The sequence below is a fragment of the Citrus sinensis genome, chromosome 3 (genome assembly GCF_022201045.2).
Source record: "Citrus sinensis cultivar Valencia sweet orange chromosome 3, DVS_A1.0, whole genome shotgun sequence".
Classification (NCBI taxonomy): Eukaryota; Viridiplantae; Streptophyta; class Magnoliopsida; order Sapindales; family Rutaceae; genus Citrus; species Citrus sinensis.
Window position 1 is genome coordinate 42,492,634 of NC_068558.1, and position 27,305 is coordinate 42,519,938.

At 32.6% G+C, this 27,305-nt stretch overlaps 4 protein-coding genes across 9 annotated transcripts; 2 read left to right on the forward strand and 2 right to left on the reverse strand.

The window, feature by feature from the left end:
- Nucleotides 1–398: 398 nt before the first annotated feature.
- LOC102624693 (protein NPGR2) lies at nucleotides 399–6,774 on the reverse strand. 4 transcript variants are annotated; one of them, XM_052437578.1, is made up of 8 exons: nucleotides 6,230–6,774; nucleotides 6,066–6,120; nucleotides 5,848–5,901; nucleotides 5,456–5,739; nucleotides 4,527–4,788; nucleotides 2,602–3,818; nucleotides 1,678–1,831; nucleotides 399–909 (listed from the first exon to the last, which is right to left on the reverse strand). In XM_052437578.1, exons 4-8 carry the CDS (start codon nucleotides 5,714–5,716, stop codon nucleotides 590–592), a joined length of 2,214 nt encoding a protein of 737 aa, XP_052293538.1. In that variant the 5' UTR covers nucleotides 5,717–5,739; nucleotides 5,848–5,901; nucleotides 6,066–6,120; nucleotides 6,230–6,774; the 3' UTR covers nucleotides 399–589. The 4 variants fall into 4 exon arrangements, with proteins under 4 accessions (XP_052293538.1, XP_015386326.2, XP_006479481.2 ...); XM_015530840.3 differs by lacking the exon at nucleotides 6,066–6,120; XM_006479418.4 differs by lacking the exons at nucleotides 5,848–5,901; nucleotides 6,066–6,120.
- Nucleotides 6,775–15,095: 8,321 nt separating this feature from the next.
- LOC102625171 (hypothetical protein) lies at nucleotides 15,096–16,371 on the forward strand. Its single transcript, XM_006479420.4, has one exon. The coding sequence runs from the start codon at nucleotides 15,532–15,534 to the stop codon at nucleotides 15,988–15,990; it is 459 nt and encodes a 152-aa protein (XP_006479483.2). The 5' UTR covers nucleotides 15,096–15,531; the 3' UTR covers nucleotides 15,991–16,371.
- A 3,380-nt stretch (nucleotides 16,372–19,751) lies between these two features.
- LOC102625455 (methylesterase 17-like) lies at nucleotides 19,752–21,263 on the reverse strand. Its single transcript, XM_006479421.4, has 3 exons — nucleotides 20,888–21,263; nucleotides 20,510–20,803; nucleotides 19,752–20,235 (listed from the first exon to the last, which is right to left on the reverse strand). Exons 1-3 carry the CDS (start codon nucleotides 21,200–21,202, stop codon nucleotides 19,960–19,962), a joined length of 885 nt encoding a protein of 294 aa, XP_006479484.2. The 5' UTR covers nucleotides 21,203–21,263; the 3' UTR covers nucleotides 19,752–19,959.
- A 2,655-nt stretch (nucleotides 21,264–23,918) lies between these two features.
- Nucleotides 23,919–27,278, forward strand: LOC102625733 (thioredoxin-like fold domain-containing protein MRL7, chloroplastic). Of its 3 annotated transcripts, none has more exons than XM_006479423.4 (6): nucleotides 23,919–24,023; nucleotides 24,265–25,229; nucleotides 25,949–26,033; nucleotides 26,346–26,457; nucleotides 26,538–26,652; nucleotides 26,778–27,278. In XM_006479423.4, exons 2-5 carry the CDS (start codon nucleotides 24,451–24,453, stop codon nucleotides 26,639–26,641), a joined length of 1,080 nt encoding a protein of 359 aa, XP_006479486.2. In that variant the 5' UTR covers nucleotides 23,919–24,023; nucleotides 24,265–24,450; the 3' UTR covers nucleotides 26,642–26,652; nucleotides 26,778–27,278. The 3 variants fall into 3 exon arrangements, with proteins under 3 accessions (XP_006479486.2, XP_006479485.2, XP_006479487.2); XM_006479422.4 differs by having other exon boundaries at nucleotides 23,920–24,139; XM_006479424.4 differs by having other exon boundaries at nucleotides 23,920–24,139; nucleotides 26,833–27,278.
- Nucleotides 27,279–27,305: the final 27 nt, after the last annotated feature.

Consider the following 27,305-nt stretch of genomic DNA (forward strand, 5'->3'; position numbering starts at 1 on the left):
TTGTATTTCTTTAGACCAAAATGGGTAAAAGAAGAGAGAAACAAAGAAACCAAAGGGGTAATTTGAAAATGTCCTAAACTATCGGGGCACTAGTCAAAATAAGAATTTGTTAGTGGAGGTTATTTAATAAAAGGAGTAAAAAAATAATATTTGTGGGGACCACTTGGCCGGTCAAATCAAACCTCGCTCATCGTGACCCTCAGCGTGAAACATGTTATTATTGTTAATTCTTTTTTTTTTTTTTTGGAAAGGATAATATTATTAATTTTTTTTTTCCAGAATAAAAAGAATGTACACAAAGTTGGTAAGAAATTAGAAAAAACTGAAGTTACGTACAATAACATCACCATGGAGGTATAACTACGATAACAAGATGTCAATTGAATCAACAAATAGAATTTAAACGAAGATACAACATTACTTTCTATCACTTTCTGCTCCGAAAACAAACTGTTCTCCTCATTTGCTGAGGTTAATGAAGGCAAATGCCTCACTAGTTCCTATATTTGTCAATCCTGTGTAAAATAGTGTAAGAAGAAGAAGAAAAAAAAAATTGAAGGTACCCAAAAGTTCGCATTGTATGGACTGGTCATCTAAAAGGTTCAACTGGTGCTGTCTCTTCAAGAGAGGCCGCAGCCTCAAAACATTCAGCGGCTTCTAGTTTAGATGATTGTGTACCCTGAGATTTATAGAACAGCCCAAGGTTGTACCATGCAGACGAGTTCATTCCATCTAATCGAAGAGCAGCCATCAAAAAGCTTCTGATAACTGCATTTGATTGGTCACTGAGCTTTCTAAGAACCACGGCTGTGGATATCAAGCTTGGGACATGAGCAGGATCAATGTTCAAAGCACTTCTAAAAGCTTTTATGGCTTCTTTGTAGAGACCCTTTTTCTCATAAAGTACACCTGAAATATCAACAAGGTTCAGAATTTGCAACTCTTAACATGCTCCATTATGAGAAAATGTTTTATAATTTTGGATAAATTCGACCAACAAAAAGAATTAAATAGTTACGGATGCTCAAGTGTTTTTGACTTGTACTACTTAAAACTAAAAGTAGATATACATGGACCAATACTACTGAAACTAAAAGTTGTGGCGTGCGGCTGCCTGGAAGCTCGAGTTTGGTACCGTAGCTTTTCAGTAGACATGAAGACAATAGTTCTATCTTTCCCATCTAATTGGTGATGTACAAGACAGGATTAATCACAAATCATCGAATCTAAAACATAATTTCTTTCACTGCCTCCTCTCCCTTATTTTTCAATTTCAAGCAAAAGAATAAATTTGTATTCACTATTGCTACCTATGAAGCGAAGGAGAAATTCTAGAATATCTCTGATGTATTACAACCAATTGATGCATGCATGACATGTGTGGTTGAATTTAATATAATCACCACTTCCATAATAGTTTTTCAAAATAAATGCACACATGTCATAGCATCATTTGCTTTTTGTATAGCTGACATGGTATCTCTGATGTATTTTAGAATTTCTCGAAGCTAAGGGGTATATTTTGTGCAATTTATTCATGGATAATACAGTTTGGTAATACTGCAAAGAAAGGAACTTTAAATATCTTCCTAGCTTATGGCATTAACAGTTCATGAGACTGGTGAATGAAAGAAAGGTTTAGAAGATATTATAGATCAATAGATAAATAAGTTTTACCAGTTGCATGGCATTTTGAAGCAGAGTAAGAACTTATGGCCTCAGATTTAGAAAGACAAATCTCAGCATCATGCCATTGTGACAGGTTTATGTAGATAAAAGCCAAGTCAAGCCACACTTCCAATTCCAAACTTCTAGCATGGTTTGCACTGCCCTATCAAAAGTAATACAAAAGGGAAGAAAGTTACAATATCTATTGCCTCAAAAACACTCATCATAAATGAGACAAGATTAATCAAAAAAGAAAAAACTCTCAATTTTAGCCATACACGGTACATTGACTGCAATAATCACATCTTCAAAGGAAGAGGCCTGTCTATCTATCAAGAGGCCTGTCTATCTATCAGTTTAAAATTTAAACATAATTACCAATACTGAATAAATTACCCATAATAGCTCAACTGAAAGCTAATCTTTAACAACAATGTAAACGTACATCCATAACTTACAACTAAACAACCCTCTACAACTGAAAGAGCTAGTTCATTTTCCGATATTGAGTTCCATAGAAAGACTAGAATTTTATCTGACATACATATTCGCATGTCTCAAAACCCCAAGCTTCTCCCAGACCATTACTCCAACAAGCTATCTCCAGAATAATGTCTGGGAATAAGCCTCCTGTTACATTACATGATGCCCTGCCATATCGTTAATGACAAAAACTCTGGGATAAATTCCAAGAATTGTTCAGGTCTCCTTTTCTAAGGAAACCAATTGGATCCATCTACATGCTCATTTTTCTCAAAAATACGACCTCATGACACATTCGATTCCTAAAATAAAATTCTGATTAATAATGCAAAAAGCACAGATTATGGATAAATTTATTTAGAGAACCATTCCTAGATATTCTGATTAATAAATCAATCAATAAATAGTAAAGAATTAGAGAAGAAATGGGCAACTAGGAGATAAGCAAACCTTATAAAACCTCTTATCGGAACTGAATGTTTTAGTCTGAACTTGAAGGGCAGCCAGAAGGTGAGTATATGTCTCAACGGCACCCTTTAACTGGCCTTGTACGAGTTGAACCTTTGCCTTAGTTCGCAACAACTCTCCCTGCTCCCATTTTCCAGTCTGATCTAAAGCAGCATTTAAAATAGTTTCAGCATCCTCATACCGTTTCTGAGCTGATAATATCCGGGCCATCAACAACCATCCTTTCAGATTAGACCCACCTTCTAGCTTTAGCAGCATCTTGGCATAATAATGTGCAGCATTCAACTTCCTCTGCTCAGCATATTCAAGGCTGAGGCGGTAAAGAATGCTTAGATCTCTCATATTGGTACTTCTTGCGGCACTTACCAGCGCCTGGAGTGCCTTAGCCTGTCTGGTAGCTCTGTCAAAATCAGTAATGGCTACTTTGGATTGGGCAGAAAGTGATATACCCAACAAACAATTGGCAGTACTTTCCATCTGACCACATCCATCCCCCAAGCACTCAAGGGCCCTTGAAGCAAAAGTTGCCCCTTCCTCTGCAAGATCAGGGTATTCCCCACAAATCTTTGATGCTATTAATAAAGCTGGAAGACACTTTGGATCCTCACTACCACTCAACAGTGTCCTCAGAAGATTTAAAGCAACCAGGTCTTCACCTTCCCCATAATAACAGAGAGCTAGAATATGATATCTTTCTTTCCGATTAATTATCCCAGGAAGTAATTCTTCAATTTGCTTAGCTAAAGAACTCAAGTCCCCCGCAATAGAAAAAGCAAATGAAAGGTGGTCCAGGATTGATGGATCCCACTCAATTCTTTTGAGAGCAACCTTTCTTAATAGTATCATTAACAGAAGTATAGCCTCTTCTATATTGTTTCTAGGTACAAATGAACTGCCCATTTGAGAGCGAAGGTTTGGAGGGCATGTTTCACCTCCACAATACAGCAGAAAAATGGCAAACTCTTTCTGAAGCTTTGCAGTAGTTTCTGCATCAAGGTTCCAGCAAGGCAGGAGGGCCCTCCTGTATGACATGATTGTCTCGCGTGGAGCATCAGCAAGTTTCCACAGTTCTGGAAGCAATTCAACAGCTCTGTTGAGAGTCTCCTGCAATTTACAATCAGCACCAAGGTTTTCAGGAAAGCCTTCTGCAAATGAAGATTCAACAATGTCCAGAATAACTTTGCAAGATTGAGCAGCTTCTGCAAGAAGGATTGAAAATGTTATTAGATGCAATGATGGTCCAATTTTGCTGTTTAGCTCAGAAATATTTCCTCTTTTAGTCCTCCACCATATGAGTACTTTTTTCTTTTTGGTGCTGTGCTTGAACTATGACTCCTAGATATTGTGCAATCTACGTTAAGATCGTAGTAGCATTTTTTGGTGCAACGCTTGGAGAGATGCCAAAGCTAATACAAGTTATTAAAGACTGATTCTACAGTTCGACATCTTTTAATGTCAAAGTCAGAGTTTATCTATGATACTAAATGCACATATTTAGAATAATAACATAAAAGTAATATATTCCGCAAGAATGAAAAAAAGAAAACAAACAAGAATTTCACCAAATTGAATTCATGAATGAAACATAACAGCAAAGTAAAAGAACACTTCAATTTTAACTAAATATTTCTATTCTAAGATGCAAAGCGGTTTATTACATTGCCATGGTAATCACAAAGAACAGTAAAACAAAAATATTAAAAATTAAAAGAAAATGAAAAAATTGTCCTAGCCGGTAGTTAAATACTAACAATGCTTTACAGGACTAAAAATTAATAATAACAGAGGAATCATGAGCAATTTTATGACAATATTAGTCAAAGGCATGCTCAGCTAAGATAATCAACAGACCAGAACAGTGTTATGCATAACTAAAACTTAAAACTCCCACACACTTAAAGCAGTACCTTTAAACCTCCCAAGCCCTTGCAAACACTTTGCTTTAAGAAAGATTGCTTCCAAGAGCAAACTGATAGCATGAATGGACATTGGTGGAGAAGAAAGATTTTGGGAGCGCCTTTTATGCCGTTCTCCCTTCCTATTGGCAAGTGCTAGAGCAATTTTCATTTTTGGAGTTGCTGCAGCAATATCTATTCCTTCAAAGACATGAAGAGCAGCTTCTATATTTCCCTTCTGATATTCAATCCTTCCTAACAAAGCCCTAGCTTCCTGCAAAATGCCAACATCTTAGCCATGCAAAGCAGGATATAAAATCATGAAAACCATTCCCAAGTTCAATATGCCTGTTCCTGCCACTTATTTCAAAATATCAAATGCAGAAACATGTATGCAAATTAATAATCGATAACAGAATATCAAGATTGATAAGGCAAGCAATGAATGGAAAAACAATAAACAATAGAACATATGCACAGATCTTCAACAATGTGGGAAAGTTCTAGAGCGTCCATGAGACAATTAATTTGTACTTTCATAGTAAGGTGAACTAATTCAAGTTATAGGCACCTCAGACTCACGTTCAACTGCATAACAACTATACAGATAAACTCCAGGCAAAAGACGTGATCACTCTTATTATGGCAAATTGACAAATTAGAATCCAACTTTAATTATATAATTCTACGATCTTAAAACTAATAACGGATAAGAATCTTTCTCACCATATACTTCCTTATTCAAAGTTTTCCGATCATTAATCGAGACCTCAAACTGGTTTAAAAGAAGTGATTAAATTCCTTTCCTAAATTTCAAGAGTTATAACTCAGAAACAAAAGGAGAAAAATGGATTGATCACAGACTTGATGAAAGAAAGACAAATGGATCATGCAAAGAAGACAAGTAAACACTAAATGGTAGAGAGCTCCAGGAAACCAACCTCATAATTCAAAGAACTAGTCTCTCGCAGAGACCACTCAGCTTCTTCTATATTGCCAATATCAGGGTGCTTCACAACTTCTCCAGCTTTAGAAGAATAATCACTGGCTGAACAATCTTTGGTCCCAATGGATTCAGATGATGGTACCATTTCATCTACTGCTTTTAACTGCTCTCCCGAGCAGATATATTTCATAAACTTCCCGAATTTCAAACTGATTCTACTTCTCCTCCGTTTACTAATCCTCTTTTCGCTCTTCATCACGTCCTGTAACCCTCAAAAATCTTTAACCACCACCACCACAACCAACAACAACAATTACAACAAATCAAAACCTTAATATAAGATATTCATGTTGTGCATGCACTTTAAAAAAGCTTCAAAATGTTTACCAATTGCCAATGATTCATAACCCAAATTCTGACAACGAAATGGGTATCAAATTTCTACAAAATAAAAGGGAAAATAACTAAAAGTTCTGATGAGAAAAGTAAACCTAAATAATAAAAAGTGAAAAACTGTAGATAATTTAAGCATCAATCCCTAAATTTATCACTCTAAAACCCTGAATAATCAATCAAAACAAAAACCCCATAAACCAATCATCAACCCCAGTTCAGAACTTTGCTCCAAATTCAGCCAATTTCAGAAATACCTCGCGATTACTAAAAAGCAAAAATAGACGAGAATAAGCAAAAATCCCTGAAACCCAAAACTTATATCATAATCAATCAAGCATATAAATTATTAAACCAAAAAACAAAAAAAACTCACCTTTTGTTTTTCCAAAAAGAAAAGCAGAAAAAATGAGCCCACCACACACAAACACCAATACCCATCGCTTCAATTCCCAATTAATTCTTTGAATCAATCAAAGCATCCAAAGCACAAACGCCTCAAGAATCATTCCCCTTTTTCTTAGTTTTTTTTTTCCCTGTCGAACTTTCCTTTTTATTTTTTAATATCTTTTAAGATTACAGCTTCTTTATTTATTCAACAAGTTTACTTACAAATACTGTGAGTTTAGAGGGTGAATTATAAAAAGAGAGATAGAATTCGATAATTGAAATGAATCGTAAACGAGAAGATTTTGGAATCAAAAAATGAAATTGTAGGACGGAGATTACTTTTGCCGAAGAAAACTCTGTTTCTGGGTCCTACTTCAAAAGTAAAAATATTAATTTAATCATCAAATTTTCTTTTTAAGATCTTATTTAATTAATTGAATGAGATTAAATTAATCAGATTTGGTGAATTGAATTAGAAAATTAGAATAATGGAAACTTCAAATGAGTTACTTAAAACTAAAATCTAAAATCTAAAACTATTTATTTAATTTTTTTTCTTTTCAAAAAAAGAAATTTTTTAACCGCGAGGAAACGCTGGCGTTGTAACGGTCATTTATTAACGCGACTGAGCGGTTTCTGCTGGCGGCGGTTTCGGCTGGCGGCGAGTCAACTCGTCAAACGATAGCTCCAAAAAGAAAAAGCACCCAATTTTACTTTCTTTTTTCCTTTTTGTTTTTTAAGTTTTTTAGCTTTATTGTGTTTGATTATATTCGCTTTCTCGATTTGTATGAGCCAAAATGAGTAGGAGGAGGAAGATAAATTAATTAAAATATTAAAAATTCACAACTTATTATTTATTTTATGAATAATGATATAAGTACAAACTCTTGTATAAATTTATTTTGTATAATATTTTGTACAAACTGATGTAGTATAATAAAATTATTTAAATTAAATGTTGGCCCACATGATTTATTTTTATTATTTTATATTTACCAAATAAATTAATGTCACATCAGTTTATACAAGATAAATTTGTACAAGAATTTATGACTATATATCATCACTCTTATTATATTCATTGACTTACTAGTTAGTTATTTATATCTTTAACTTAATTAAAATATGCAATATCATGTCAAATATAGCACGATTCAACTGATTTTATATGCAAGTTTTTTCTTTTCTTTTTTTTTTTAATTGGGGGTCAATTAGTTCAGTTCAAAAAATACATATTACATTAAAAAAAATTGTAATTGGACTCCTACGGGTGAAGATATAATTAGGTTGTTTTTAAGCTAAACAATTTGGTTATTATATAGAAAATAAACCCCCCGTGTAACGTGAAACAATAATAATCCTAAACAATGAATCAATTATAATAAGTTTCCAATACCGTTAATTTTGAAACTAGTCATCTTAATAATGGATTTCAAATTATTAGATAAAAATTTATGTAGTCCATATGATGGTTGGAACGGATTAATATTATTGGATTATGGCATACAATATGTTGTTTAAAAGCTTTCAACATAAAGAATAAAGAATTATTTGTTGGATTTTTAATCCAGTACTGTTGGATCTTTAATTTAACATTGAACTTAAATGTGAATAATTATGTGTCGAGAACTGTCATATGAGGTTAAGCCAATAAAAAGTGATCTATTAAAGTTTTTAGTATTATGAGCTTTATCGTATCTAATAGGGTATAGGCTTTTAATGTGTAAAGACCTAATGTTATTTTAGTTATATGATGGACAAAATTAAGAATAGATAATGACAACATGAAAAAATTATCTAAAAAAGTAGTTATGATCCTTAAGTCACATGTATTTTTTTATTCTTTCTGAAATCATATCATCAAAAGAGAGAGCCCTAAGAAAATTCTCTAGGATAATGTATAGATATGGAAGGTCAATCACATAACCCTAGAGAGTAATTCAGTATTATGTTATTAATTTTTAATGATACAATATGAATGTATTTGAATTATAAGTGATGATTTTCACTAAAAATTTTCTTGTTCTAACATTATTGCTAATACTATGAGGGCGGGATTTTGTGGGGGGGGGGGGTGTCAAATCTCGTTTAGTGCTTCAAAAAACACTTTGCAAGGACATATTTTTATGTTCATAAAAAAAAATTATCATATGTTCACCTTTTATTAAAAAGTTAGTTGTTTGTGTGTGTGTGTGTGTGTTTTTTTTTTTTTTTCTTGAAGGGTCAAGTATACAAAGGAAGTTAACTCATGCACTAGGCTTGATCGTATGATTTTTAAAACAATTATTAGTTTTATTAACTACATGTATTCGGATACCAAAGAAATAATGGCTGAAAGAATCAATTGATGACTTTTGTTGATTCCTCTATAAGCCGGCATCAAGATCACATTAACTTAATCGATTGACTTCCGAAAGTTGCACATATCGAGAAAATGTATGGTGTGGAATTGCATGGCTATGTGATTGCTCAATTGCCTGGCATCTTTTTTATATTTGTCGTGCTGAATGTTGATTGAAAGCGACTCATCCAAAATTGCAAGCTGCTTTAAATTGATGTCCACTGTTGTTCTCGTTTATAGTAAAATTTATAAATAGGGAAAGGTTAACTTTACATTATCACGCAACAGACATTACGCGAATAAGGATATTTAGATTTGAATAATAAAAGCAGACGGATGAAAATGAAATGAGACATATCAGCATAGAATTTTGAAAAACTAGAAAAATCTAGTCTTGCCCAATCTCTTCTTAATATTGTCTCTTTTTCTTTTCTTTCTTTAAGTTTATTACCAAATTAAAATTTATGATTAAGGAAGCAAAGGAAAAAAAAAATTAATTGAGAAGGTGACGGCTACTTGGGGAAAAGTCGATAAAAGAAAGAGAAGAAAGAAAGTTAACTTCTATTAGGCCAGTTTCGTAATGTTAGATTGCTCATTTCATTTCCGCCCATCCGATTTTATTATTCGAATCTAACGACCCTTATTCACATAATATTTAGTACATGATAATGTAACTTAACCTTGACCTATACATACTGGCATAATTGATTATTCTTGTTGGAAGGAGGAAAACGTATTTGATCTTCCAATTGAAGCAACGTCTTAATAGGAGTGGTAAGAAGACGACCAAGAATATGTTACATTTATAATCGCTTGAATGTTGAGTATTGCAAAATATAGCATATATGCCTTCAAATTTCAATTTTAAAAAGGAGGAGAAGTAAATGTTTTCATTTCACATTGGATAAAGATTCAAGTGAACGACTTTTAATCTCTCTATTTTTATGTCTGTATTTCTCAACTGTGACCATGCTCAATCAAAATCTTGATTCTACCATTCGCGATGAGATAAAAAATTATTAGTTATTGATATTTACTAACTATTGTGATAGAGGCGGTATATAACTTTGCTTTTCTTTTCTTTCCTCCCCCATGTTATCGTCCACCCCAATATCCCCACTCCAAATTGCTTGGTGTTACACATGAATGTGTTATTTTGAAGTAATTTAAATGCACTTAAACGTGAACAACTGAACTTTCTAGAACAATTCCATCATGCTTTTGGGACCCCAATTAAAATGGCGTTTAATGTCAATACACACACACTGACACACACTGCGATATTCATATTTTTGAACTTTGTGGGAAACAAAATTGTGGCTCATTAGCCGATGGTATCATGGTCATAGGTGTTGTGTTAGTTAAAACGATGTTTCTAAAAGATCACGTGTTTCGTGCTGTTGGTTTGGTGAGCTTTGACCAAGAAGCCGAGGATGATAAAATGCTTAATTGATGATCAATTAATGGCTCAATTGAGTTTTAACTGCAGCATAATTCTTACAACTGTAGTTATCATCCAACTACCTTTTTTTTCCTTTTCTTTTTTTTTTTCTTTTATAGTTGATGTTCGTTTAATTAGTGTAAGTATGTTCAATAGAATTTGGATCTAGCGTTGTGTTGATAATTTTCTGCGAAGCTTGCATTTATAGCAACATACGATCGAGATTTAATTACATTTTTTTTTATCTAACAACCATCGATTTCAATATTATAAAAGCTCAACACAAATCTCGTATTAATATTGAATTCAAATTCAATCAAAATATTCGTTATGTGCCAGATTTTACAGATCTAAATATAAAGTTTTATATGAGATTTGATCAACGCATCTTCCATTCAAACCATATAGTTTCTAAATGTAAGGGAGCTTCTAATTAAGTTGGAAAACTAGATTGTTTTCTTATAAATGCAATTTAAAATTTAATTTTTTTCGAAAAAGAATACAAGTTTTATTTTTTCAGAAGTAAATGACATGTCGTAAATGGAATGCATCGATGCATTTCCTTACGCAATGTCATTTACTTTTTATTTTAATAGACGACGTGTCATCTTTTATTTTGGTCCATGTTACCTGTTGTTGGTTTCTTTCTTGTCTGAATGCAACCGTCTTAAAATTTGAATCCATGGCTTCAAATTTTATTCAACCGCTGATGTTATTGTTATTATTATGAAATTCTGACTTGATTTGGGATTTTTTTTTTTTATCAATAGTTTTGCAAGAGGAATGTATTGAAAATGGTGGTGTGTTTTACAAACATCATATTTCAGACTTAGTTTAAATACATCTGTTATGCAAAAATTCTGTATAAATTTATTATCTCTATGTTTTTTTTTTTTTTACAATAATTTGTTATCTCTATTTAAGTCAATTGTTTAATTAACAAATTTATTTCATGTATATAAACTTTTGTTGCTTCGTGCGTTATTACTCTGGAATTGTGTAAAGGTAACGATTATTGACTAAAGTCAAGATTGGATCGCTTTTCTCGAAGTTCTAAATCAATTGAGAGTTCTTAATCAACTCGAAAAAAAAATCTAATATTTAATCTTTATTTCATTCATGGACGTTATATATATATATAATATTAACTTAGAAGGGCATTGATTTAATATTAACTTAAATCAATTGGGCTCGCAAAAACTATTCGAAATAATTAGAATATAAGAATAAAATAAACGTCAAAGAGGATTATAAAGGGAAAATGGGTTGTGTTTTTTATACGACATTCAGCAAACGAAAATAAATAAAATTGATGAAACCATGGGGTTAAAATGGGTGAAATTGTTTTTAACATATTTGTTTAAATTAAAGACGTTCAATACCAAAAATTTGGGTTTTATGGGTTACTATTTTTATTTCTTATTTTGTTGGAGAAAGCAATTTAACCAAAAATAAATAAAATAAACAAACGAACAAACAATCCAATCTGTCATGGGGTGGATATAATTATGATTAGGGGTGTTCAGAATCCAATCCGATCCGCTTAATCCGTCTAATCCGCTCAATCCGGTCCGTTTAAATCCGATCTGTGGATTGGTGGATTGGATATGGATTGAAAATTTAAAAATCCGCAATCGATGGATTAGATATGGATTTACTTCTGTAAATCCGCAGAAATCCGTGAATCCGCAAAATATATATATATATATATATATATAATTAATTAAAAAAATTATTATAAATTTAATTAAAAAATTATAAATGTGACATTACATTGTTACATAAGTACTATAACATATCTTAGCCATTACCCAATAATAATATAAAATGAAAAATAATTAAATAATCAAATATACAAATATAACTTGTAAAAATTGTAAAATAAAATAAAAGCAAAATCACACGCACTAGCAAAAGTAAAGTAACATAACGCCAAGTCACTAATAATTTGTAAAGTCACCCAAAAATAAAGTAACATGACGTCAAGTCACCAACATTTTGCAAACAAAAAACCCTAAGCTTCCCTGCCGTCACACATATTAGAAACACTCAATACTGGTTGGATACACTCTCAACACGGATTTGAAGGACATCGGCCATGCGATCCCGGCAAGAGCAAGTCATCTTCTTTCCCAAGTCTATCGAGCCACTTCACATTCACTGGTTCCAGCTGAACAATTTCACTATCACTACCTTTAAGATCGCCACCCGTACGGCTTCTCCTGGTTTCCATTGTGGACGGCTCAATAATCACTACTTTTCGACAGGCGCAACAGCCTTGGTGAAGGATCAGACTGTGTTTGGTTTCCGAAACTTCGCCATTTCAATTAATTGTGGCTTTATTCGAACAATTAACCTTGGCGTGTTATATTTTGAAACTTTGAACGTATTATTGTAGCTTTATTTGAATAAGTCTCAATGTGTTATATTTTAAAACTTTCAATGTATTATTTTAACTTTATTTAAATAATTAATTCATTTAAAATTTAATTTTAAATTTAATTGGTAGCAAAATTATTTTTATATTAGATTTTTTTTATTTCATTAGTTGGAGAGAACTAAAAATTTTTAATTCGAAAACAAATGTGTAAAATGGTGGATTGGATATGGATTTAGTCAAATCCGCAGACGTATGGATTGGATATGGATTGAGTCAAATCCGTATCCGATCCGCAGATGCATGGATTGGATTTGGATTGAATTTTATCAATCCGTGGATTGGATTGGATTGAAAAATTATAATCCGCAAAATCATAGATCGGATATGGATTGATGTTCAATCCGTAAAATCCGATCCGCGAACACCCCTAATTATGATAGGTGAAGCAATGTAATTTTGTTGTATCAAAAAGTGAATGCATTTTAAGAAATAATTCTGCTTTAATAAGGGATGTGAATGAATGGGGGTAAGTCTCACCTACTCACAACAATTAGTAGAACCTTCCATTTATTAACATTTAACACTGTTTAATTTGATTGAGACATTCTTACATTGATTTTATCAAATGTGTTGACTTACGAGTGTAATCAATTTTTATTGTACTTACTGTCAATTTTTTTTTCATTGTTACAATTCAAAATTTCAAGTAAAATATTAATTATATAAGCAATGGATTTTTATCGTTCTTCGTTGTCAAGGGTTTTGTTGGATTAATCAATTCACACTCTTATTTATTAGGTCTGGTTATATTAGAACCATTTTAAGATAGTGTGCGTCTTCATAGACTCACACAATCAAAATTATAACGTATTTTTTATTATTTATCACTTTATGTGTATGACTGTAATTTGTGTTTTATTTTATAGCAGCTCTAAGATAGTCATTGCCTTATTTATTTTGTCATTCCTTTTTTTTTCTTTTTTTTTTCTCTTTTACCATGAGCTTAATTTGTGTTTGCACCTTTTAAGTTTATGAGAAATGTTAGGTTTTTTTGTTTAGAAAACAAATGAGATATTAGACTTCATGTGTAAACCACAAATTTAATAATTCAATACATTTTTTTCATATAAAATGAAGTGAAAAAATTACCAAGTTTCTTCTATTAGATCGTATTTTTTTTTCTAAGATAACATTAAAATTCATTTTCTAGAAAGCTTATTGAGGTACCATAATGTTTCATGAGCTACATTTACGTGACAAAAACTTATGTAAGTTACAACAACTTAGACAATAACTTAATTATTTAAGTATTTAAGTATCGATTGGTATTAAATTATTAAAACAAAAAGGTATCAATATTAAAATATGAAGTTTGACGCAATCCAATTGGTAAAATAATTAAAAGTATTCATTTATTTATTTTTTTATTCTTTCTATGATAACAATCTAATAAGACTTTCCAACGAAAAGATATCATATTTTTGGGTTAAGAATTTTTAAAATCATTTTACATGTGATTGGATACAAAGAAGACTTTTGGTTACATTAAAGGAAGGGTCATTCGAGAGAAGTAAACAAATGAGAAAATGATGTATCGAAATTGTGTAGTCACTTTTAATTTCATTTCTACTTGATATTGATCGGCAACAGATGTTAATAAATTATGAAGTTATGGCGAAAGTCGGCACCATCACCTAAGATATTTACTAGGCATAATAATAATAATATTTTTATCTAAATCGGGTATCTTATTCTAATTTAATTGATTGAATTAGAAATGTCGAGTGGGGAACTCAATTTTATTAATTTTTTTTATTAAATTGTTAAAAAAAATTTGAAAGTTCACCACTCGGCCCTGTGAAAAATAAGTTTACAAAGAGTTGCTATTGGTTGGTTACAATCCCTGTGCTGGTGTAATCAAGAATGTTGAGGTCCCCTCTTCGAATCCTGTGAAGTTTTTTTTTTTTTTTAATTATAATTTTGTTACTAGAAGATACGAAATAAGAGTAGTATATGTTCCTATACAACAATTGTGCGTGTGTGTATTCATGGATCCAATATTTCAATAAATGTTTTATAACATATCAATAAATGCTAGCAATTTCCCCCCCAAAAAAAAAATAATAATAATTAGATCGTAATATGCATATATTAAAAAGGTGGGGTGAAAAAAAAAACTCAAATTACTTTAATTTTATATTTTTTAACAGTCGAACTCAAATGACCTAGTGAAAAAAGAAAATTTATTTAAAAATTACTCGGTCAAAATTTTGGGGACAATCCACAATACAATATGATTGTAACATGTTCATAGAACTTAACCATCAAAAAAAAAAAAAAAAAAGCAAGTTTACAAAGGCCTATAAAACCACGAAGAAAAGGCAAAATTGATTTTTTAGCAAGTAAATAAATAAACAAAATCGAGCTTAAGTAGGCTAGGAACTGAAATACCTTAAATAGCCTTACCAATCAATCGGGCTGCTAAACAGGAATCTGATTCACTTATCGCCTTCGGGCTTTGGCAAAACCTCGAAAAGCGATAACCAAAAAAAGGGCCAAAAAAAAAAAAAAAGTCCAGATAAAAGGGGTACATTCGTAATCACGGCCCTCTCTGGTTATTTCGTAAATCCTCTAAACAATCAGGGGCAATTACTAGATCCTTCCTCTATAAATAAACACAACTTCTCCTATCTCTTATTCCTTCTAAACTCCTCTCATTCGCTCTCTTTTCTCTCCTTCAATCCTTCTCCCTTGTATTCTCTATTTCCTCCATCCAAGTCATAAAATTGCTATCGCCAATCCTCAAATCTCCTCCATTCACAATCCAGATTCTGGTCACTCCTATTTGATCTCTTATTCTCACTCTCTTTCTCTTTAAAATAATTAATTTTATTTTTTTATTAATTTCATAATTTGTTTTTGGGTTTTATTTATGCCAATATATTCCCTAGTATTTTCACCTAGTTTTACCATTTTACCTCCAGCCTTTTTTTGAACTTTTCACAGTTTTACTATTTTTACCGGATAGCATTGTCTCTTTCATTAAACAAAAGAGATATTATTTGTTATTTTCTTTTTTTACTTGGTGCTCTGGTGCTGACGTGGCATGCACCCAAAAGGAGGGCCATGAATACCAAAACGATGCGTCTTCCTCCTCGGCGTGTTTTGACGCCAACTAAGCGCAAGGAGAGAGATGATTTCGACTCGCCCACGCCAGCAAAATTACTGAAGCCGGCTACAACCCAATCACAAGCCGGCTCCGATAAAACCGCAGCTCCAGCCGAGCCGGATTCATCCAATCACCTACTGGCCGGGTATTTCGCCCACGAGTACCTCACCATGGGCACCCTCTTCGGACAGCCTTTCGATCCGGCTCGATCGCAGCCCGTTCTTCCAGTAGATTCCAGGAAGGTCACAAAGGCCGGGAAGAGAGAGGAAGCCGAGCAGAACAAGGGAGCCGAGCGGAGCAAGGGAGAGGAAAAATATCAAAGGTACGTGGAAGTAGCGAGTTTGCTGAAGAGAGACGGGGCCCACATAGCAGGCATTGTCAACCCAACACAGCTCGCTCGCTTCCTGCACATGTGATTTGTGTAAATTAAATTAAATTAAATCTAACAAAAGGACGGCTCCTCTCCTCCTCTCATCGTCGTTGCTCAATTACAAGTGGCAGAATCTCATTGGCCACCATTTCCTCCACTTTAAGAAGCAATTTACGAATGGGGAATTTTGTTTTTAAATTAAAGGGCTGCAAACGACGTCGGAGGAAGGAGGCAGCGAACGAGTGGGAGCGGGGGAGAGAGAGAAAACTCTTCTCTCTCTAGACAGTCAGGTCATACACTCATACTCATATCACGCAGGCTAATTCCCTTGTTTTAAATGATGGGTATGCATGGAAAGAATCACGCATCATATATACATGCATGTAAATGTGATGATGTTTTGTATGAAATCGTTTTTTTTTCTCTTCTTCTTCTTTTTTCATTTTGGCTATATATCTGTTTATGAACTATGATGTTGAATATGTTTCATGCTCATGAATGCTTATATATGAATACGTACAATAAGTGTGATGTTACTTGGACATGGATTCTGATCAGCGGATTTTGATCTCAACAACTAAACAGACGTAAGCTCATAAATGTGTGAGGCAAGATTATTATTCCCAGTAAAATTAAGCTTAACGAACATAATCATACGTTTTATATTTACATTTACGCTCTTCATTTGTTAATGTTGTGATATGGGAATGGGATATAGTCGACGATTACTACTAGATTGGCGAACTTTTTGGGTGTCGTTTTGCTGTAATCGAATTCTTATGATGTTCGATCGAGGGATTCAATTCAAAGTGGATGACATATCAAATAGTATTTGATAATGTTTTTTTCACTCAATTCCGAAAGAATTCGTGAGATCGACGCAAAAGCAACTGGTTAACCACAAGAGTGAAGTAAAAGAAACTGTCAATTTCGCATGTTGAGGTATCTGGCTTCTTATTTGGAAGCGCAAAAGCGGTACAACAATTTCAGACGCTTGTCTCTCTATTTTCTCCATATGCTTTGCATACAATTACTTTCCTAAATTGATTAACCATCACATTCCTAACTTGATTAACCATCACATAAATCAAGTAATTGCAAGATGTTGAGGGGTGAGCAACCTATATCAATTTCTTTGACCTCTTACATTCTTTATAATTTGAACTCAATAGTCCGCTAAATAAAACTACTTGAAAAATAGTACTTGACTACTTATGAATACCAAATAGTATTTAATACTATTTTACTACCTATGGATATCTTAATTTTCTGCCCATGTATTGTAATACATATTGGATGTAACCCATGTATTGTAATACATATTGGATGTAATCGGTAAATAAATAAATATTAAATTCTAATAAGATTAAAGTATAATTTATAATTTATATGAAATAAAATGTTTATTTATTCAGTGATTAATTAATTTTACTTTAACATAATAGAGTTCTTAAAACAACATAATACATTCACAAGAATCTTAATGGTGTCAAAGGAACGACGCCATATTCTCCAAGTAAATGGTGCTTATTTATAATTTTGGCATTATACTTTCTTTAACTATTGTATTGCCCTCAAATTTTCTGATCTCATAAAACCCAAACAAACACCAAAAGATGGAAAAAAAAAAAAATTAAGTTATGAAACCACAACATCATCGTGAAGATTTCATCTTTAAAGAAGATGTTTCGGCAAGAATGTTGAGGTCTTTGCGTTTGATTGCTCAAGATTTAAATAAACTTCAAAATATGCAATCATTACACAGAAAGAAGAGATATGGATTTGACAAAAATGTTCGTGACGATGCATGTTATGAGGATAATGAGAAAAATGGTGACTTTGCTTCACGTGACAATAGCATTCTTTCCAAAGAGAATATTAATTGGTCATTCACGTCTACAACAAATTCTCCACACAGACATTGATTTGGGTCAACCGCCGAAATTTGATGACTATATTGATATTGTGTTATGAAGAAAAGGTAGTAGATTATGAAAAAATGTCATTTTTCAGCAACTATGTTGAAATTCAACATGAACAATACGAGAAAGGTGATGTTAGCAAAATTGTTGATTGAAAAATTTATTTTACACCATTGGAATGATTGGATGGACATCGTTATAAAAGCTAGAAACTTTAATGTTCGTTGTCTACATCGAAGCTTTGTTATGAAAATTAATCCTTATACACATGAAGATATTCACAACAAGCAAAATTCAAAGACGAATTTTTTCCTCTCTGGCGGGAATGATACATAATAAGAAATTAAAGAAATCCTAATTAAATTGAAATATATAATATTTCAGAATATTTTAATTAATTTTTATTCTAGTTTAAATTTGGTTGCTTATTTAGAATTTATAGTTTAGACATTGCTTATTTGAGTTGTATTTCTAATTTATATATAAGTCTTATTAAAATAGTTTTATAGTCAAATTAGGATAAGTCTTAGTTAGTTTAAGTAATTGTCTTTTGTAGCTTTTATAAGTAGGCCTTGATTATTTGTTATTTGATTATTTCTTGGAATAAACTCGAGATTTGAGTTCAATAATATTTTTAATTTTCAAAACTCTACGTGAGTTTTTAAATTTAGCTAATTCTCAACATTTTACGGAATTAACGTGTCTTAATCCTCTAGCTTCACGATATTCTTTCGAATTATTATGAATTTATATCTTTCCTTTATTCCGGTATTCTAAAGAATTAACAAAATATTTAAACCTATAACTTCCACTTCATTGGAGATCAATAATAAAATAATTGTAGTAATTGTAGTAATTTTATTCCATAACTAATAACAATTTTCAACTTTGTGAATTATGTATTATTTAATTAAATGAAATGTGAGTGATAATTATTAATGATAATGTTGTTTTGTTTATTGCACTTTTTTAGTTAATTTTCTCAAATTATATATATTTATTTAAATATGAATAATAAGTAAATAATAAAAATATTGACAAAAAAATTATGAAACTTCCACAAAATTCATTTAAAATTTTGAAATTCATGTTAAATTCATTTAAGAGTTGTCTAAATTAATTTAAATATTTGATTAGCATTAGATTTTAGTTATAGTTGAAAAAAATTACAATAGAAAATTTTCATATGCAAATGACAAATTCATGATGGACAATACACTATAAAATTCATGATATAAATAAACCGTCATCCAAAATTTCTTGACATAGGTCAAAAAAGGGTCATTGTTTAGCCTTATATTGGTAGTGTAGATGAAATAAAATAAGATTAAATTAGAAAGCATAGGATTTTTTGGAGCTGGGTTAAATATCTAGTATCGTCTAGTGTTTGGCTGTCTTATTTTTGGTATAATATATGATTGAATTGGATCTTATATAATTTACATATTATATTAACTAAAAAATAAAATTAACTAAATGTTAAGATGTTACTTTGAATTAACTTGTAAAGTTTACAAATATCGTTTTCATAATATTATATTTATAAATTCATATTTAAAATTTTATTATTGTTTGAATAATTTTAGAATCACAAACACTTGTATAATATATATCTTACACAAATTGATGTGTCATAACATTTGGAACGGTAGAAATCCACGTAAGGATGGTGTTTCTTGAATATTCTCCCATTCAAGAATGGGATGAAGACAATGTACTATCTAATTTCTTATTGAAGAAAAAGACGAGGATCATATCTCCACTGCAGCATCCCCTCCATTTCTCTGCTTTTAATTGTTGTTATATATTTTCTGAAATTTCTATCGAAAATATTTAAATTGAATTCAGTATGGATGAAATGAAAAGAAAAGAAAAAAGCCAAATATTTACAAAGTAAGATAGATAGCAATAATATAAAAACTCGAATGAAATTTGTCATTGCCTCAATTAAATAGAGAAATAACACTTTTTTTTTTTAGGATCGGAGGAGACACAATGCACCTTCTAATTAACTACAAATTAAAACATAATACAATCAAAGTCCAATACAGTCTTCCACAAAACATGAGACAATACCCAACATGGCACGAAGATTAATTGATTGAAGCAGCCAGTTGAACTAGCAAGCCAGAGAGAACAAGCGGGTTGGAGAAAAATGGGCAGTGCTCACTGTCTATATTAAAGATTTGTGATGGGTTGCACTTTGCGATCATAGCATCTTGATTTTCTAGCTTAAATAAGTGATCATTCAAGGTCCTTATATACACACGGCGTACCTTGGCAGCATCCGGCGGTCCACCTTCGAACGGAGCACATGCAAAGACCCTCGCAGGTGCAGGTTTTAAAACCATCGAGGCCAAAGTCGAGTCCTGATAATGTATTTTCGTGTCATTCGTTAGCCGGGCACCTTTAACGGATTGGGGGCATTAGTAAAAGACCGTTTATGATGATATGGAAATTAAGAACATTACTGGTATAGGAGTAATTGGTTTACAAATTATTAATTTTTTAAAATTCTTTTGTTTACCACCTAATTTCGCATCGTAGTAGAAATTATAGGAGACTATAAATCAACTTGACTCTACTATCGTAAACCTTTTAAACAAAAGAAAGAAAGAATATTTTGATATTCTCAATGCTCACCTCCACAGGACTCATATGATAGTAAAGTTCTCGTTGATATTCCTTTTTCACCATGATGCTTGTTGGAAATTTATCAGGACCCAACGCATACTCTAGTTCGAACATGTCCGGAGATATCCCGTTTTGCGCTGCACCCTGGTTGATGCTTGCAGGGAAAAGAACCTTTACGTCTTCAGTACGTCTATCCGACATGTCAGCCGCAACGTAAACAGCCGTATGAATTTTGCCATAACCAAATCTATTAATGGCGTCCGTCAAGTTCAGACCTCCTATGCTGTGTCCGACCAATATCACCTGAAAATTCAAACAAACCAATAACTAAAAATAAGAACTTAACCCCATTTGAATTACAAAAATCAATCAAAACAGTAACTCAACCTTTTCATTATGTGGCAAGTTATGCAAGAGGTTGATGAGGGGCTTATTGTATTCCTCCAGAGTGAAGACGGTGTTGGGATCAGTTCGATCAATGCCAGCACTCGTCAAATCAAGGCATGTGACTTTGTAGCCTGATGTTTCCAAAAGTGCTCGTACCTTGAACCAGCACCAAGCTCCGTGACTTGCTCCGTGAACCATAACAAAGTGTGACATCATGCTGCTATGGATTTTGTTTTCTTTGATTTTCAAATCTTCTGGTTCTGGGTAGAGTCGCCTTTGGATTCCACTCCACTGTCTGATTTTATGGAGCAGCATGTTTCGGACAAGATCAAATCCACCACACAATTGGTTGCCGCTGCGCACGAGATAAATGTGGTAGGATTATCCGCAACTTGTATCCGAGTAATGTGAGGAGTTAATTTAACGTTAGAAGAGATATCATAGTATTTTCTTACTTGTCGGAATGGGATTGGTATGCGTGGATTCCTTCTACAGAGTAATAGAGAGAATTGCATGGGATATAATCCCATTTCCCTCAAAATACCCAAAATATATCTTAAATCATTAAAATTTTTAATTTTACATATGTATACTTCAAAAAATCAGAGAAAGTATAAAAATAACCTTAATAAAATCATAACAAAACTGAAGTGAATCCCTAAATCACAAAGTCGAGCAAAATCAAAAGAAGCAAAAAATAATATTTGACATTTACTCGACTTGTTTAAAAAATTACTCGACTTAATACTTGACTCATTCACATACTTAATCGACTTCCTACTTAACTAGATATTCAACTTACTCAATTCTCTTCCTTCACTTTTTACTCGACCGAATGCTCGATTTCTTTAAAAAATAACATAACTTTTACACGATTCATTCAAAAAATTTACTCGAATTTTACTTGATTTGTTTTAAATATAGTTCGACTTAATACTTGACTCATTTAATATACTTACTCGACTTGATCAAATGACTTCTTATTCAACATTATTACTTGACTCTTACTCGACGTATTCAAAAACTTACTTGACGTTTACTCGACTTATTTTTAAAAAATTACTCAATTTTTTCCCGACTTAATACTCGACTCATTCAATCTACTTACTCAACTTTCTATTCAACTAGATACTTGACTTGCTCAACTTACTTACTTCACTTCTTACTCAATTGAATGTTCAACTTACCCGACTTTGAACTCGTTTTCTTTAAAAAATAACATAATTGTTACTCGACTTGTTCAAAATATTGGCTCGACTTTTACTCAATTTATTTTAAAAATTATTAATACTTGGCTCAATTTATCTTCAAAATTATTAATACTCGACTCATTCAATGTACTTACTCGACTTCATACTCGACTAGATACTCGGCTAGATACTCGGCTTACTCATCTCCTTCACTTCTTACTCGACTAAATACTGAACTTAACCGACTCTGTACTCGACCTCTTTAAAAATTACATAACTCTTATTCGTCTTGTTCTAAAAATTCACTCGACTTTTGCTCAATTTTTTTTTTAAATTACTTCACTTAATACGCGACTCATTTAATATACTTACTCGACTTCCTGCGACCAAATACTCAACTTACTCATCTCCTTCATTTTTTACTTGAGTAAATTTTCGACTTCCCTGAATTTATACTTGACTTCTTCCGGGACTGATTTTTCAATCACTCATAACTTAAATTGAGTCTCCATTTTATGTAATAGTATGTGTGCAAGCACAAAAATGAATAATGTACAATTAAAACTCATAAATTATTAGCAAATATACTTGTAATGAAATCAAATCGATCAAACCTTAAGCATACAAAAAGGCTACATTTCAAACATAATTTATCCACCACTTAACAATGCACCTTTTGAACATTTTATTTTATTTTATCAAAAACCTTGGTATTGGAGGTAAGAAATGAAATGATGAGAGAGAACGGACCGTTAGAAAGGCAAAAATGGTTAGAAGAGAAAACCATGAGAAAAGAATAGTGAGAGAAAGAAACCATGAGAGGAAGAAAATTGTGTAGATTCATAGTTTTTTTAGGCTATTTTTTACTTTTCCCACCTTCATGAGTCACATGTATGCAATAAGGTATATATTTAGTATTTAGAGGCAAATAGGGTATATTAAAATAAAAAACCCTAATAGGTAAGATTATCCGTAATTTGCAATTGAGTAATGTGAGGAGTTAATTTAACGTCAGAAAAAAGATAACATAATATTGTGTTACTTGTTGGAGTGAGAGTGATACGTGTAGATTCCTCCTATCGTAATATTTACTTATTTATTTAAGGAGAGGAGTTCGTGTTTTACTTCTTGAATTGCACTCATTTTCTAAGCGAAGAGTGGGAGTGAAATTCTCACTTGGATTGGAGAAGGTGAGAGTGGAAATTCACTTTCACTTCTTTCATTTTAACCTTCTTTATTAAATATAATATAATTATATTGATGGGAAATTATCATTTTTATACCTTTAGTTTACTTCATTATCAAAAATACTACAACACTTTGAGGGTGTATCAATCGTCCATTCTAAGTTGACAAAATGTATCAGCTGACCACCAAACCGTTAGTTGCCATTTAAGTATGATGACGTCAGAAGGGTAATTTAGTCTTTTCATATGGTATAAGTGATAATTTAAGGGTATACATGTGATAATTTTTAAGGGTAAAATCGTCAATTCACTGTAATTCTGTTAACTTTCAAATGGCAATTAACGGTTTGGTGGTTGACTGATATATTTTGTCAACTAAGGGTGGACGATTGATACACCCTCAAAGTGTTATAGTATTTTTGATAACAGAGCAAATATATGGTATATGAATGATAATTTCTCTTATATTGATTGAAATAAAATAATGTTACATTTAAAAAAATATAAAATATCATATTTATTTAAATAATATTGTTATATTATTTAATAATATTATATTTATTAAAATAATAATATTATCTTTATTTAATTTTAATAGTGTTATATTTATTTAATATTAATAATTAACAAAAATAAATAGCTAAGTCTAAGAAAATAAGCCTGTACAAATGAACTTAATCATCAATGAAGGTGCTCTGTACTGGAAAAGCTGGGTTTTGTTCACTGGATAAGTTCTCGTAATGAAACGAGCAGAACGAGGTAGTTGTCACTTCGCACTCCCTTTTTATCTTTAATAATTATTGCACCAATTTGCCGGAACAGCGAATAATTTCTGAAATCCGAACGAATCAACGCATATTCTACTAGCTTTACAGGTTCGTTTTTTGTTACACCCTAGTCGTACTTACATAACCTTTTAGTAACAATGATGAAATGATAGTTTAATTATTCTTTTATTTGCTTGCTTACTTATTGGTATATGTTCTTCGTATCGTGTCAGGTCAACCACTGTAGCAGGCTAGCAGCTAAGCACTTGTCCTTTTGGCCTATTGCTTTGCCACCATTTGAAAGAACAAATGTTAAATTGAATAGCTTTTGTGGGGTTTCATTCTCTTTTGGAGATTAAAAGCTTAATGGTGTTAGTTTGAGATTGCTGATTGAATTTAAGCTATCTGAAGTAGATAAGATGTTTCTTCTTCAAGGTTTCAGTATTCCAAAATCAGTTTCACCTTTTTGTTCAGTAAATATAATAAACATTGCTCCTAAATTGCTTCCGTTTTCGAATCCAATCTTGCCATCCCTGGAACAACATAGTCATACTGTCAAGTCTCTTGCTTGCTCTGCTGTTTCAAGAAATTCGGACTCGAAACCTGACCCTGAACCTAGGTCCAAGCCCAAAAGAAGAAAGAACCCACAAAAGGCAGAACTTTCCCAAACCAAAGATGAAGATAGTGATGGTGATGGAATTTTCCCGAAAACAAAACCGAGAAAGCCAAGGCGGGGTCATAAGAGTGAAGCAGCTGCTGTTGAAGATTATGTACGTGACTCGCTTGAACGGACCTTGGCAACCATTAAGCAGCAGAACTCTGAAGCTTTCCAGAATACGGAGAGCGTGTTCAAAGACAGGGATGAAGATGTTGTGGATTCTGATACCAGTGATGACGACGACAATGATGATGAGAATGATGATGGTGATGTTGGTAAAGGGAAAAGAAAAAAGAAGATGGTGGTTGAGGTGGATGATCCTAATTGGCCACTGGATGCTGATGTGGGGTGGGGAATTAGAGCTTCAGAGTATTTTGAGCAGCATCCAATTAAGAATGTTGTGGGGGAAGATGGCTTTGAAATTGATTGGGAAGGGGAAATTGATGATAGCTGGGTGAAAGAGATCAACTGTTTGGAGTGGGAGAGCTTTGCTTTTCATCCAAGTCCGCTTGTTGTTCTTGTTTTCGAGAGATATAATCGGTAACTTTCTTATGTTCCACTATTCAGTATAGATTCTGAAACTTGATGATGGATATGTTTATAATACAGATAGTTAATTTGTTTAGAGACAAATAATTCAACTGGGATATTTATATAAGTACTCTTTATATGAAAATGGGCCATTATACCTATAAGTGAGTATTGCTTAAAAAGTCAACTGCTGTTCTGCTTGTTGTAAGTTTGCTTAGTACTAGAATTGGTCTAGATTGTATGTCGTTTTATTGCATAGAACTGTCAATTGGTACTAATGCGCTTTTAAATATTAGAAGTAGTTGCTTATGGACAAATGTGCAATGCATAGTACATAATAGCGAATTGTCTGTTGCCTTGTGCCTGTGAAGTGCATCTCTTCTCAACTTCAGTTTTATCATCTTGTCCATTTCTGCTGATGAAGGCAAGTAAACTGATTTTCTTGTGGGTTTCATACTTATGCACAATGTAAAATATATGCAGGAAGTGGACATTTTTTGCATTTAACTTATCCTTTGTATATGCTGTTAATTTTTCTACGTCAAAGTTATCTCAATTTCCTGTTTGATTCTCGGGAAAAATGAGTGAAAGAGAAGAAAAAGTTCAAGTTTGCTTAAGAAATTATAATCCCTTTAGAATTCCACCATTTTCCATTTCTTTTACCATATCTTTCCAAAATGTAAGAGGAGGTTTTCATTTTATAACTTGTGGAATTGCACCATGTCCAGGGCAACTAAGAACTGGAAGACTTTGAAAGAACTAGAGAAGGCAATACAGGTGTATTGGAGTGCCAAAGATCGACTGCCTCCTCGGGTACCTTCTGCTTCTCATTTAATAATTTCCCCTGATTCTTTAATTTTTTTTCATTACATGTAGTCATTTGTAACTTTGTACCTAGAAATATTTTGACTCTGTGTGAAGTTGCAGTCGAATGGTATGCTTTTGCTGTCTTCTGTTGAAGGGTCAAATGTATAGAACCTGACCCTCTGTTTGATTGTAAAGGGTCAAATGTATATTTCCTTGGCAACCAATACAGGAGCCTGCTTGGAAGGATCTTGGATTTCCTCAGATTGATTTCTCTTGTGTAATACTGATCGTGACAGTCTTCAAATTTCTTTGTAACAGGCAGTTAAGATAGACATCAATATTGAGAGAGATTTGGCATATGCTCTTAAAGTTAAAGAATGCCCACAAATTTTATTTTTACTGGGAAACAGGATCTTGTACAGGGAAAAAGGTAACATTCAAGTTTCCCCCCTTTTTAAGTGTATGACAAAGCATGGTTTTTTCTATTGCAATTGACCTTGGTCTTTGCAGAGTTTCGCACAGCTGATGAGTTAGTGCAAATGATTGCGCATTTCTACTATAAAGCGAGGAGGCCATCATGGATTGATAAAACAGCTGTCTATCCTCCTTGTTAGCTCAAAATCTGGTACTCAAACAAGCTTGCTTAGTATATTAATGTTGTACTCGTTTGCATTTGATTATTTCCTCCACTGTGTTATTTAATTTACCATTTTTCTTAATGTTATTTTGGTAATGTCTTGTTGAATGTAGTTCCCTTGGGATGTGAGAACCATGGTGCATAATCAAGATTATTTTGATTTAGCAGGGCAAAGCTGTTGAAGCCAAACTTGCTGCTTTTATAATGCCGGGATCCACAACTTTGGTTAAGCTATAGAATCCAAATTATCATGCCACGGTGCAGGATAATTGAACCAAATGGATTCTTACTCACTCTTGTTTGTATGCCACGTGTATGCCTTTGGGACCATAACCTCTTGTATTTTCGGGAGTAGTTGGTTCTTGTTATTGAGGATTCCATATCCTCGGATGATTTTATTGTTTACATGGTCTGCCGTAGATAATTAGATATGTAAATTATTCTTCTGTTCTTGTCGGCTACTTGCATGCTTAACCAGAAGCTTTATTGATCTGTGGGATGAGCCCATACACGCAGATTAAGTTATATGGTTTTCTTTTGATCTTCGGCGATCATGTGCAAGTACCAAACTTTTGATATGGTTCAGCTATTATATATTTTGAAGAATTTCGTGAGTGATTTCTTGCAGGTGACTTGTGGAA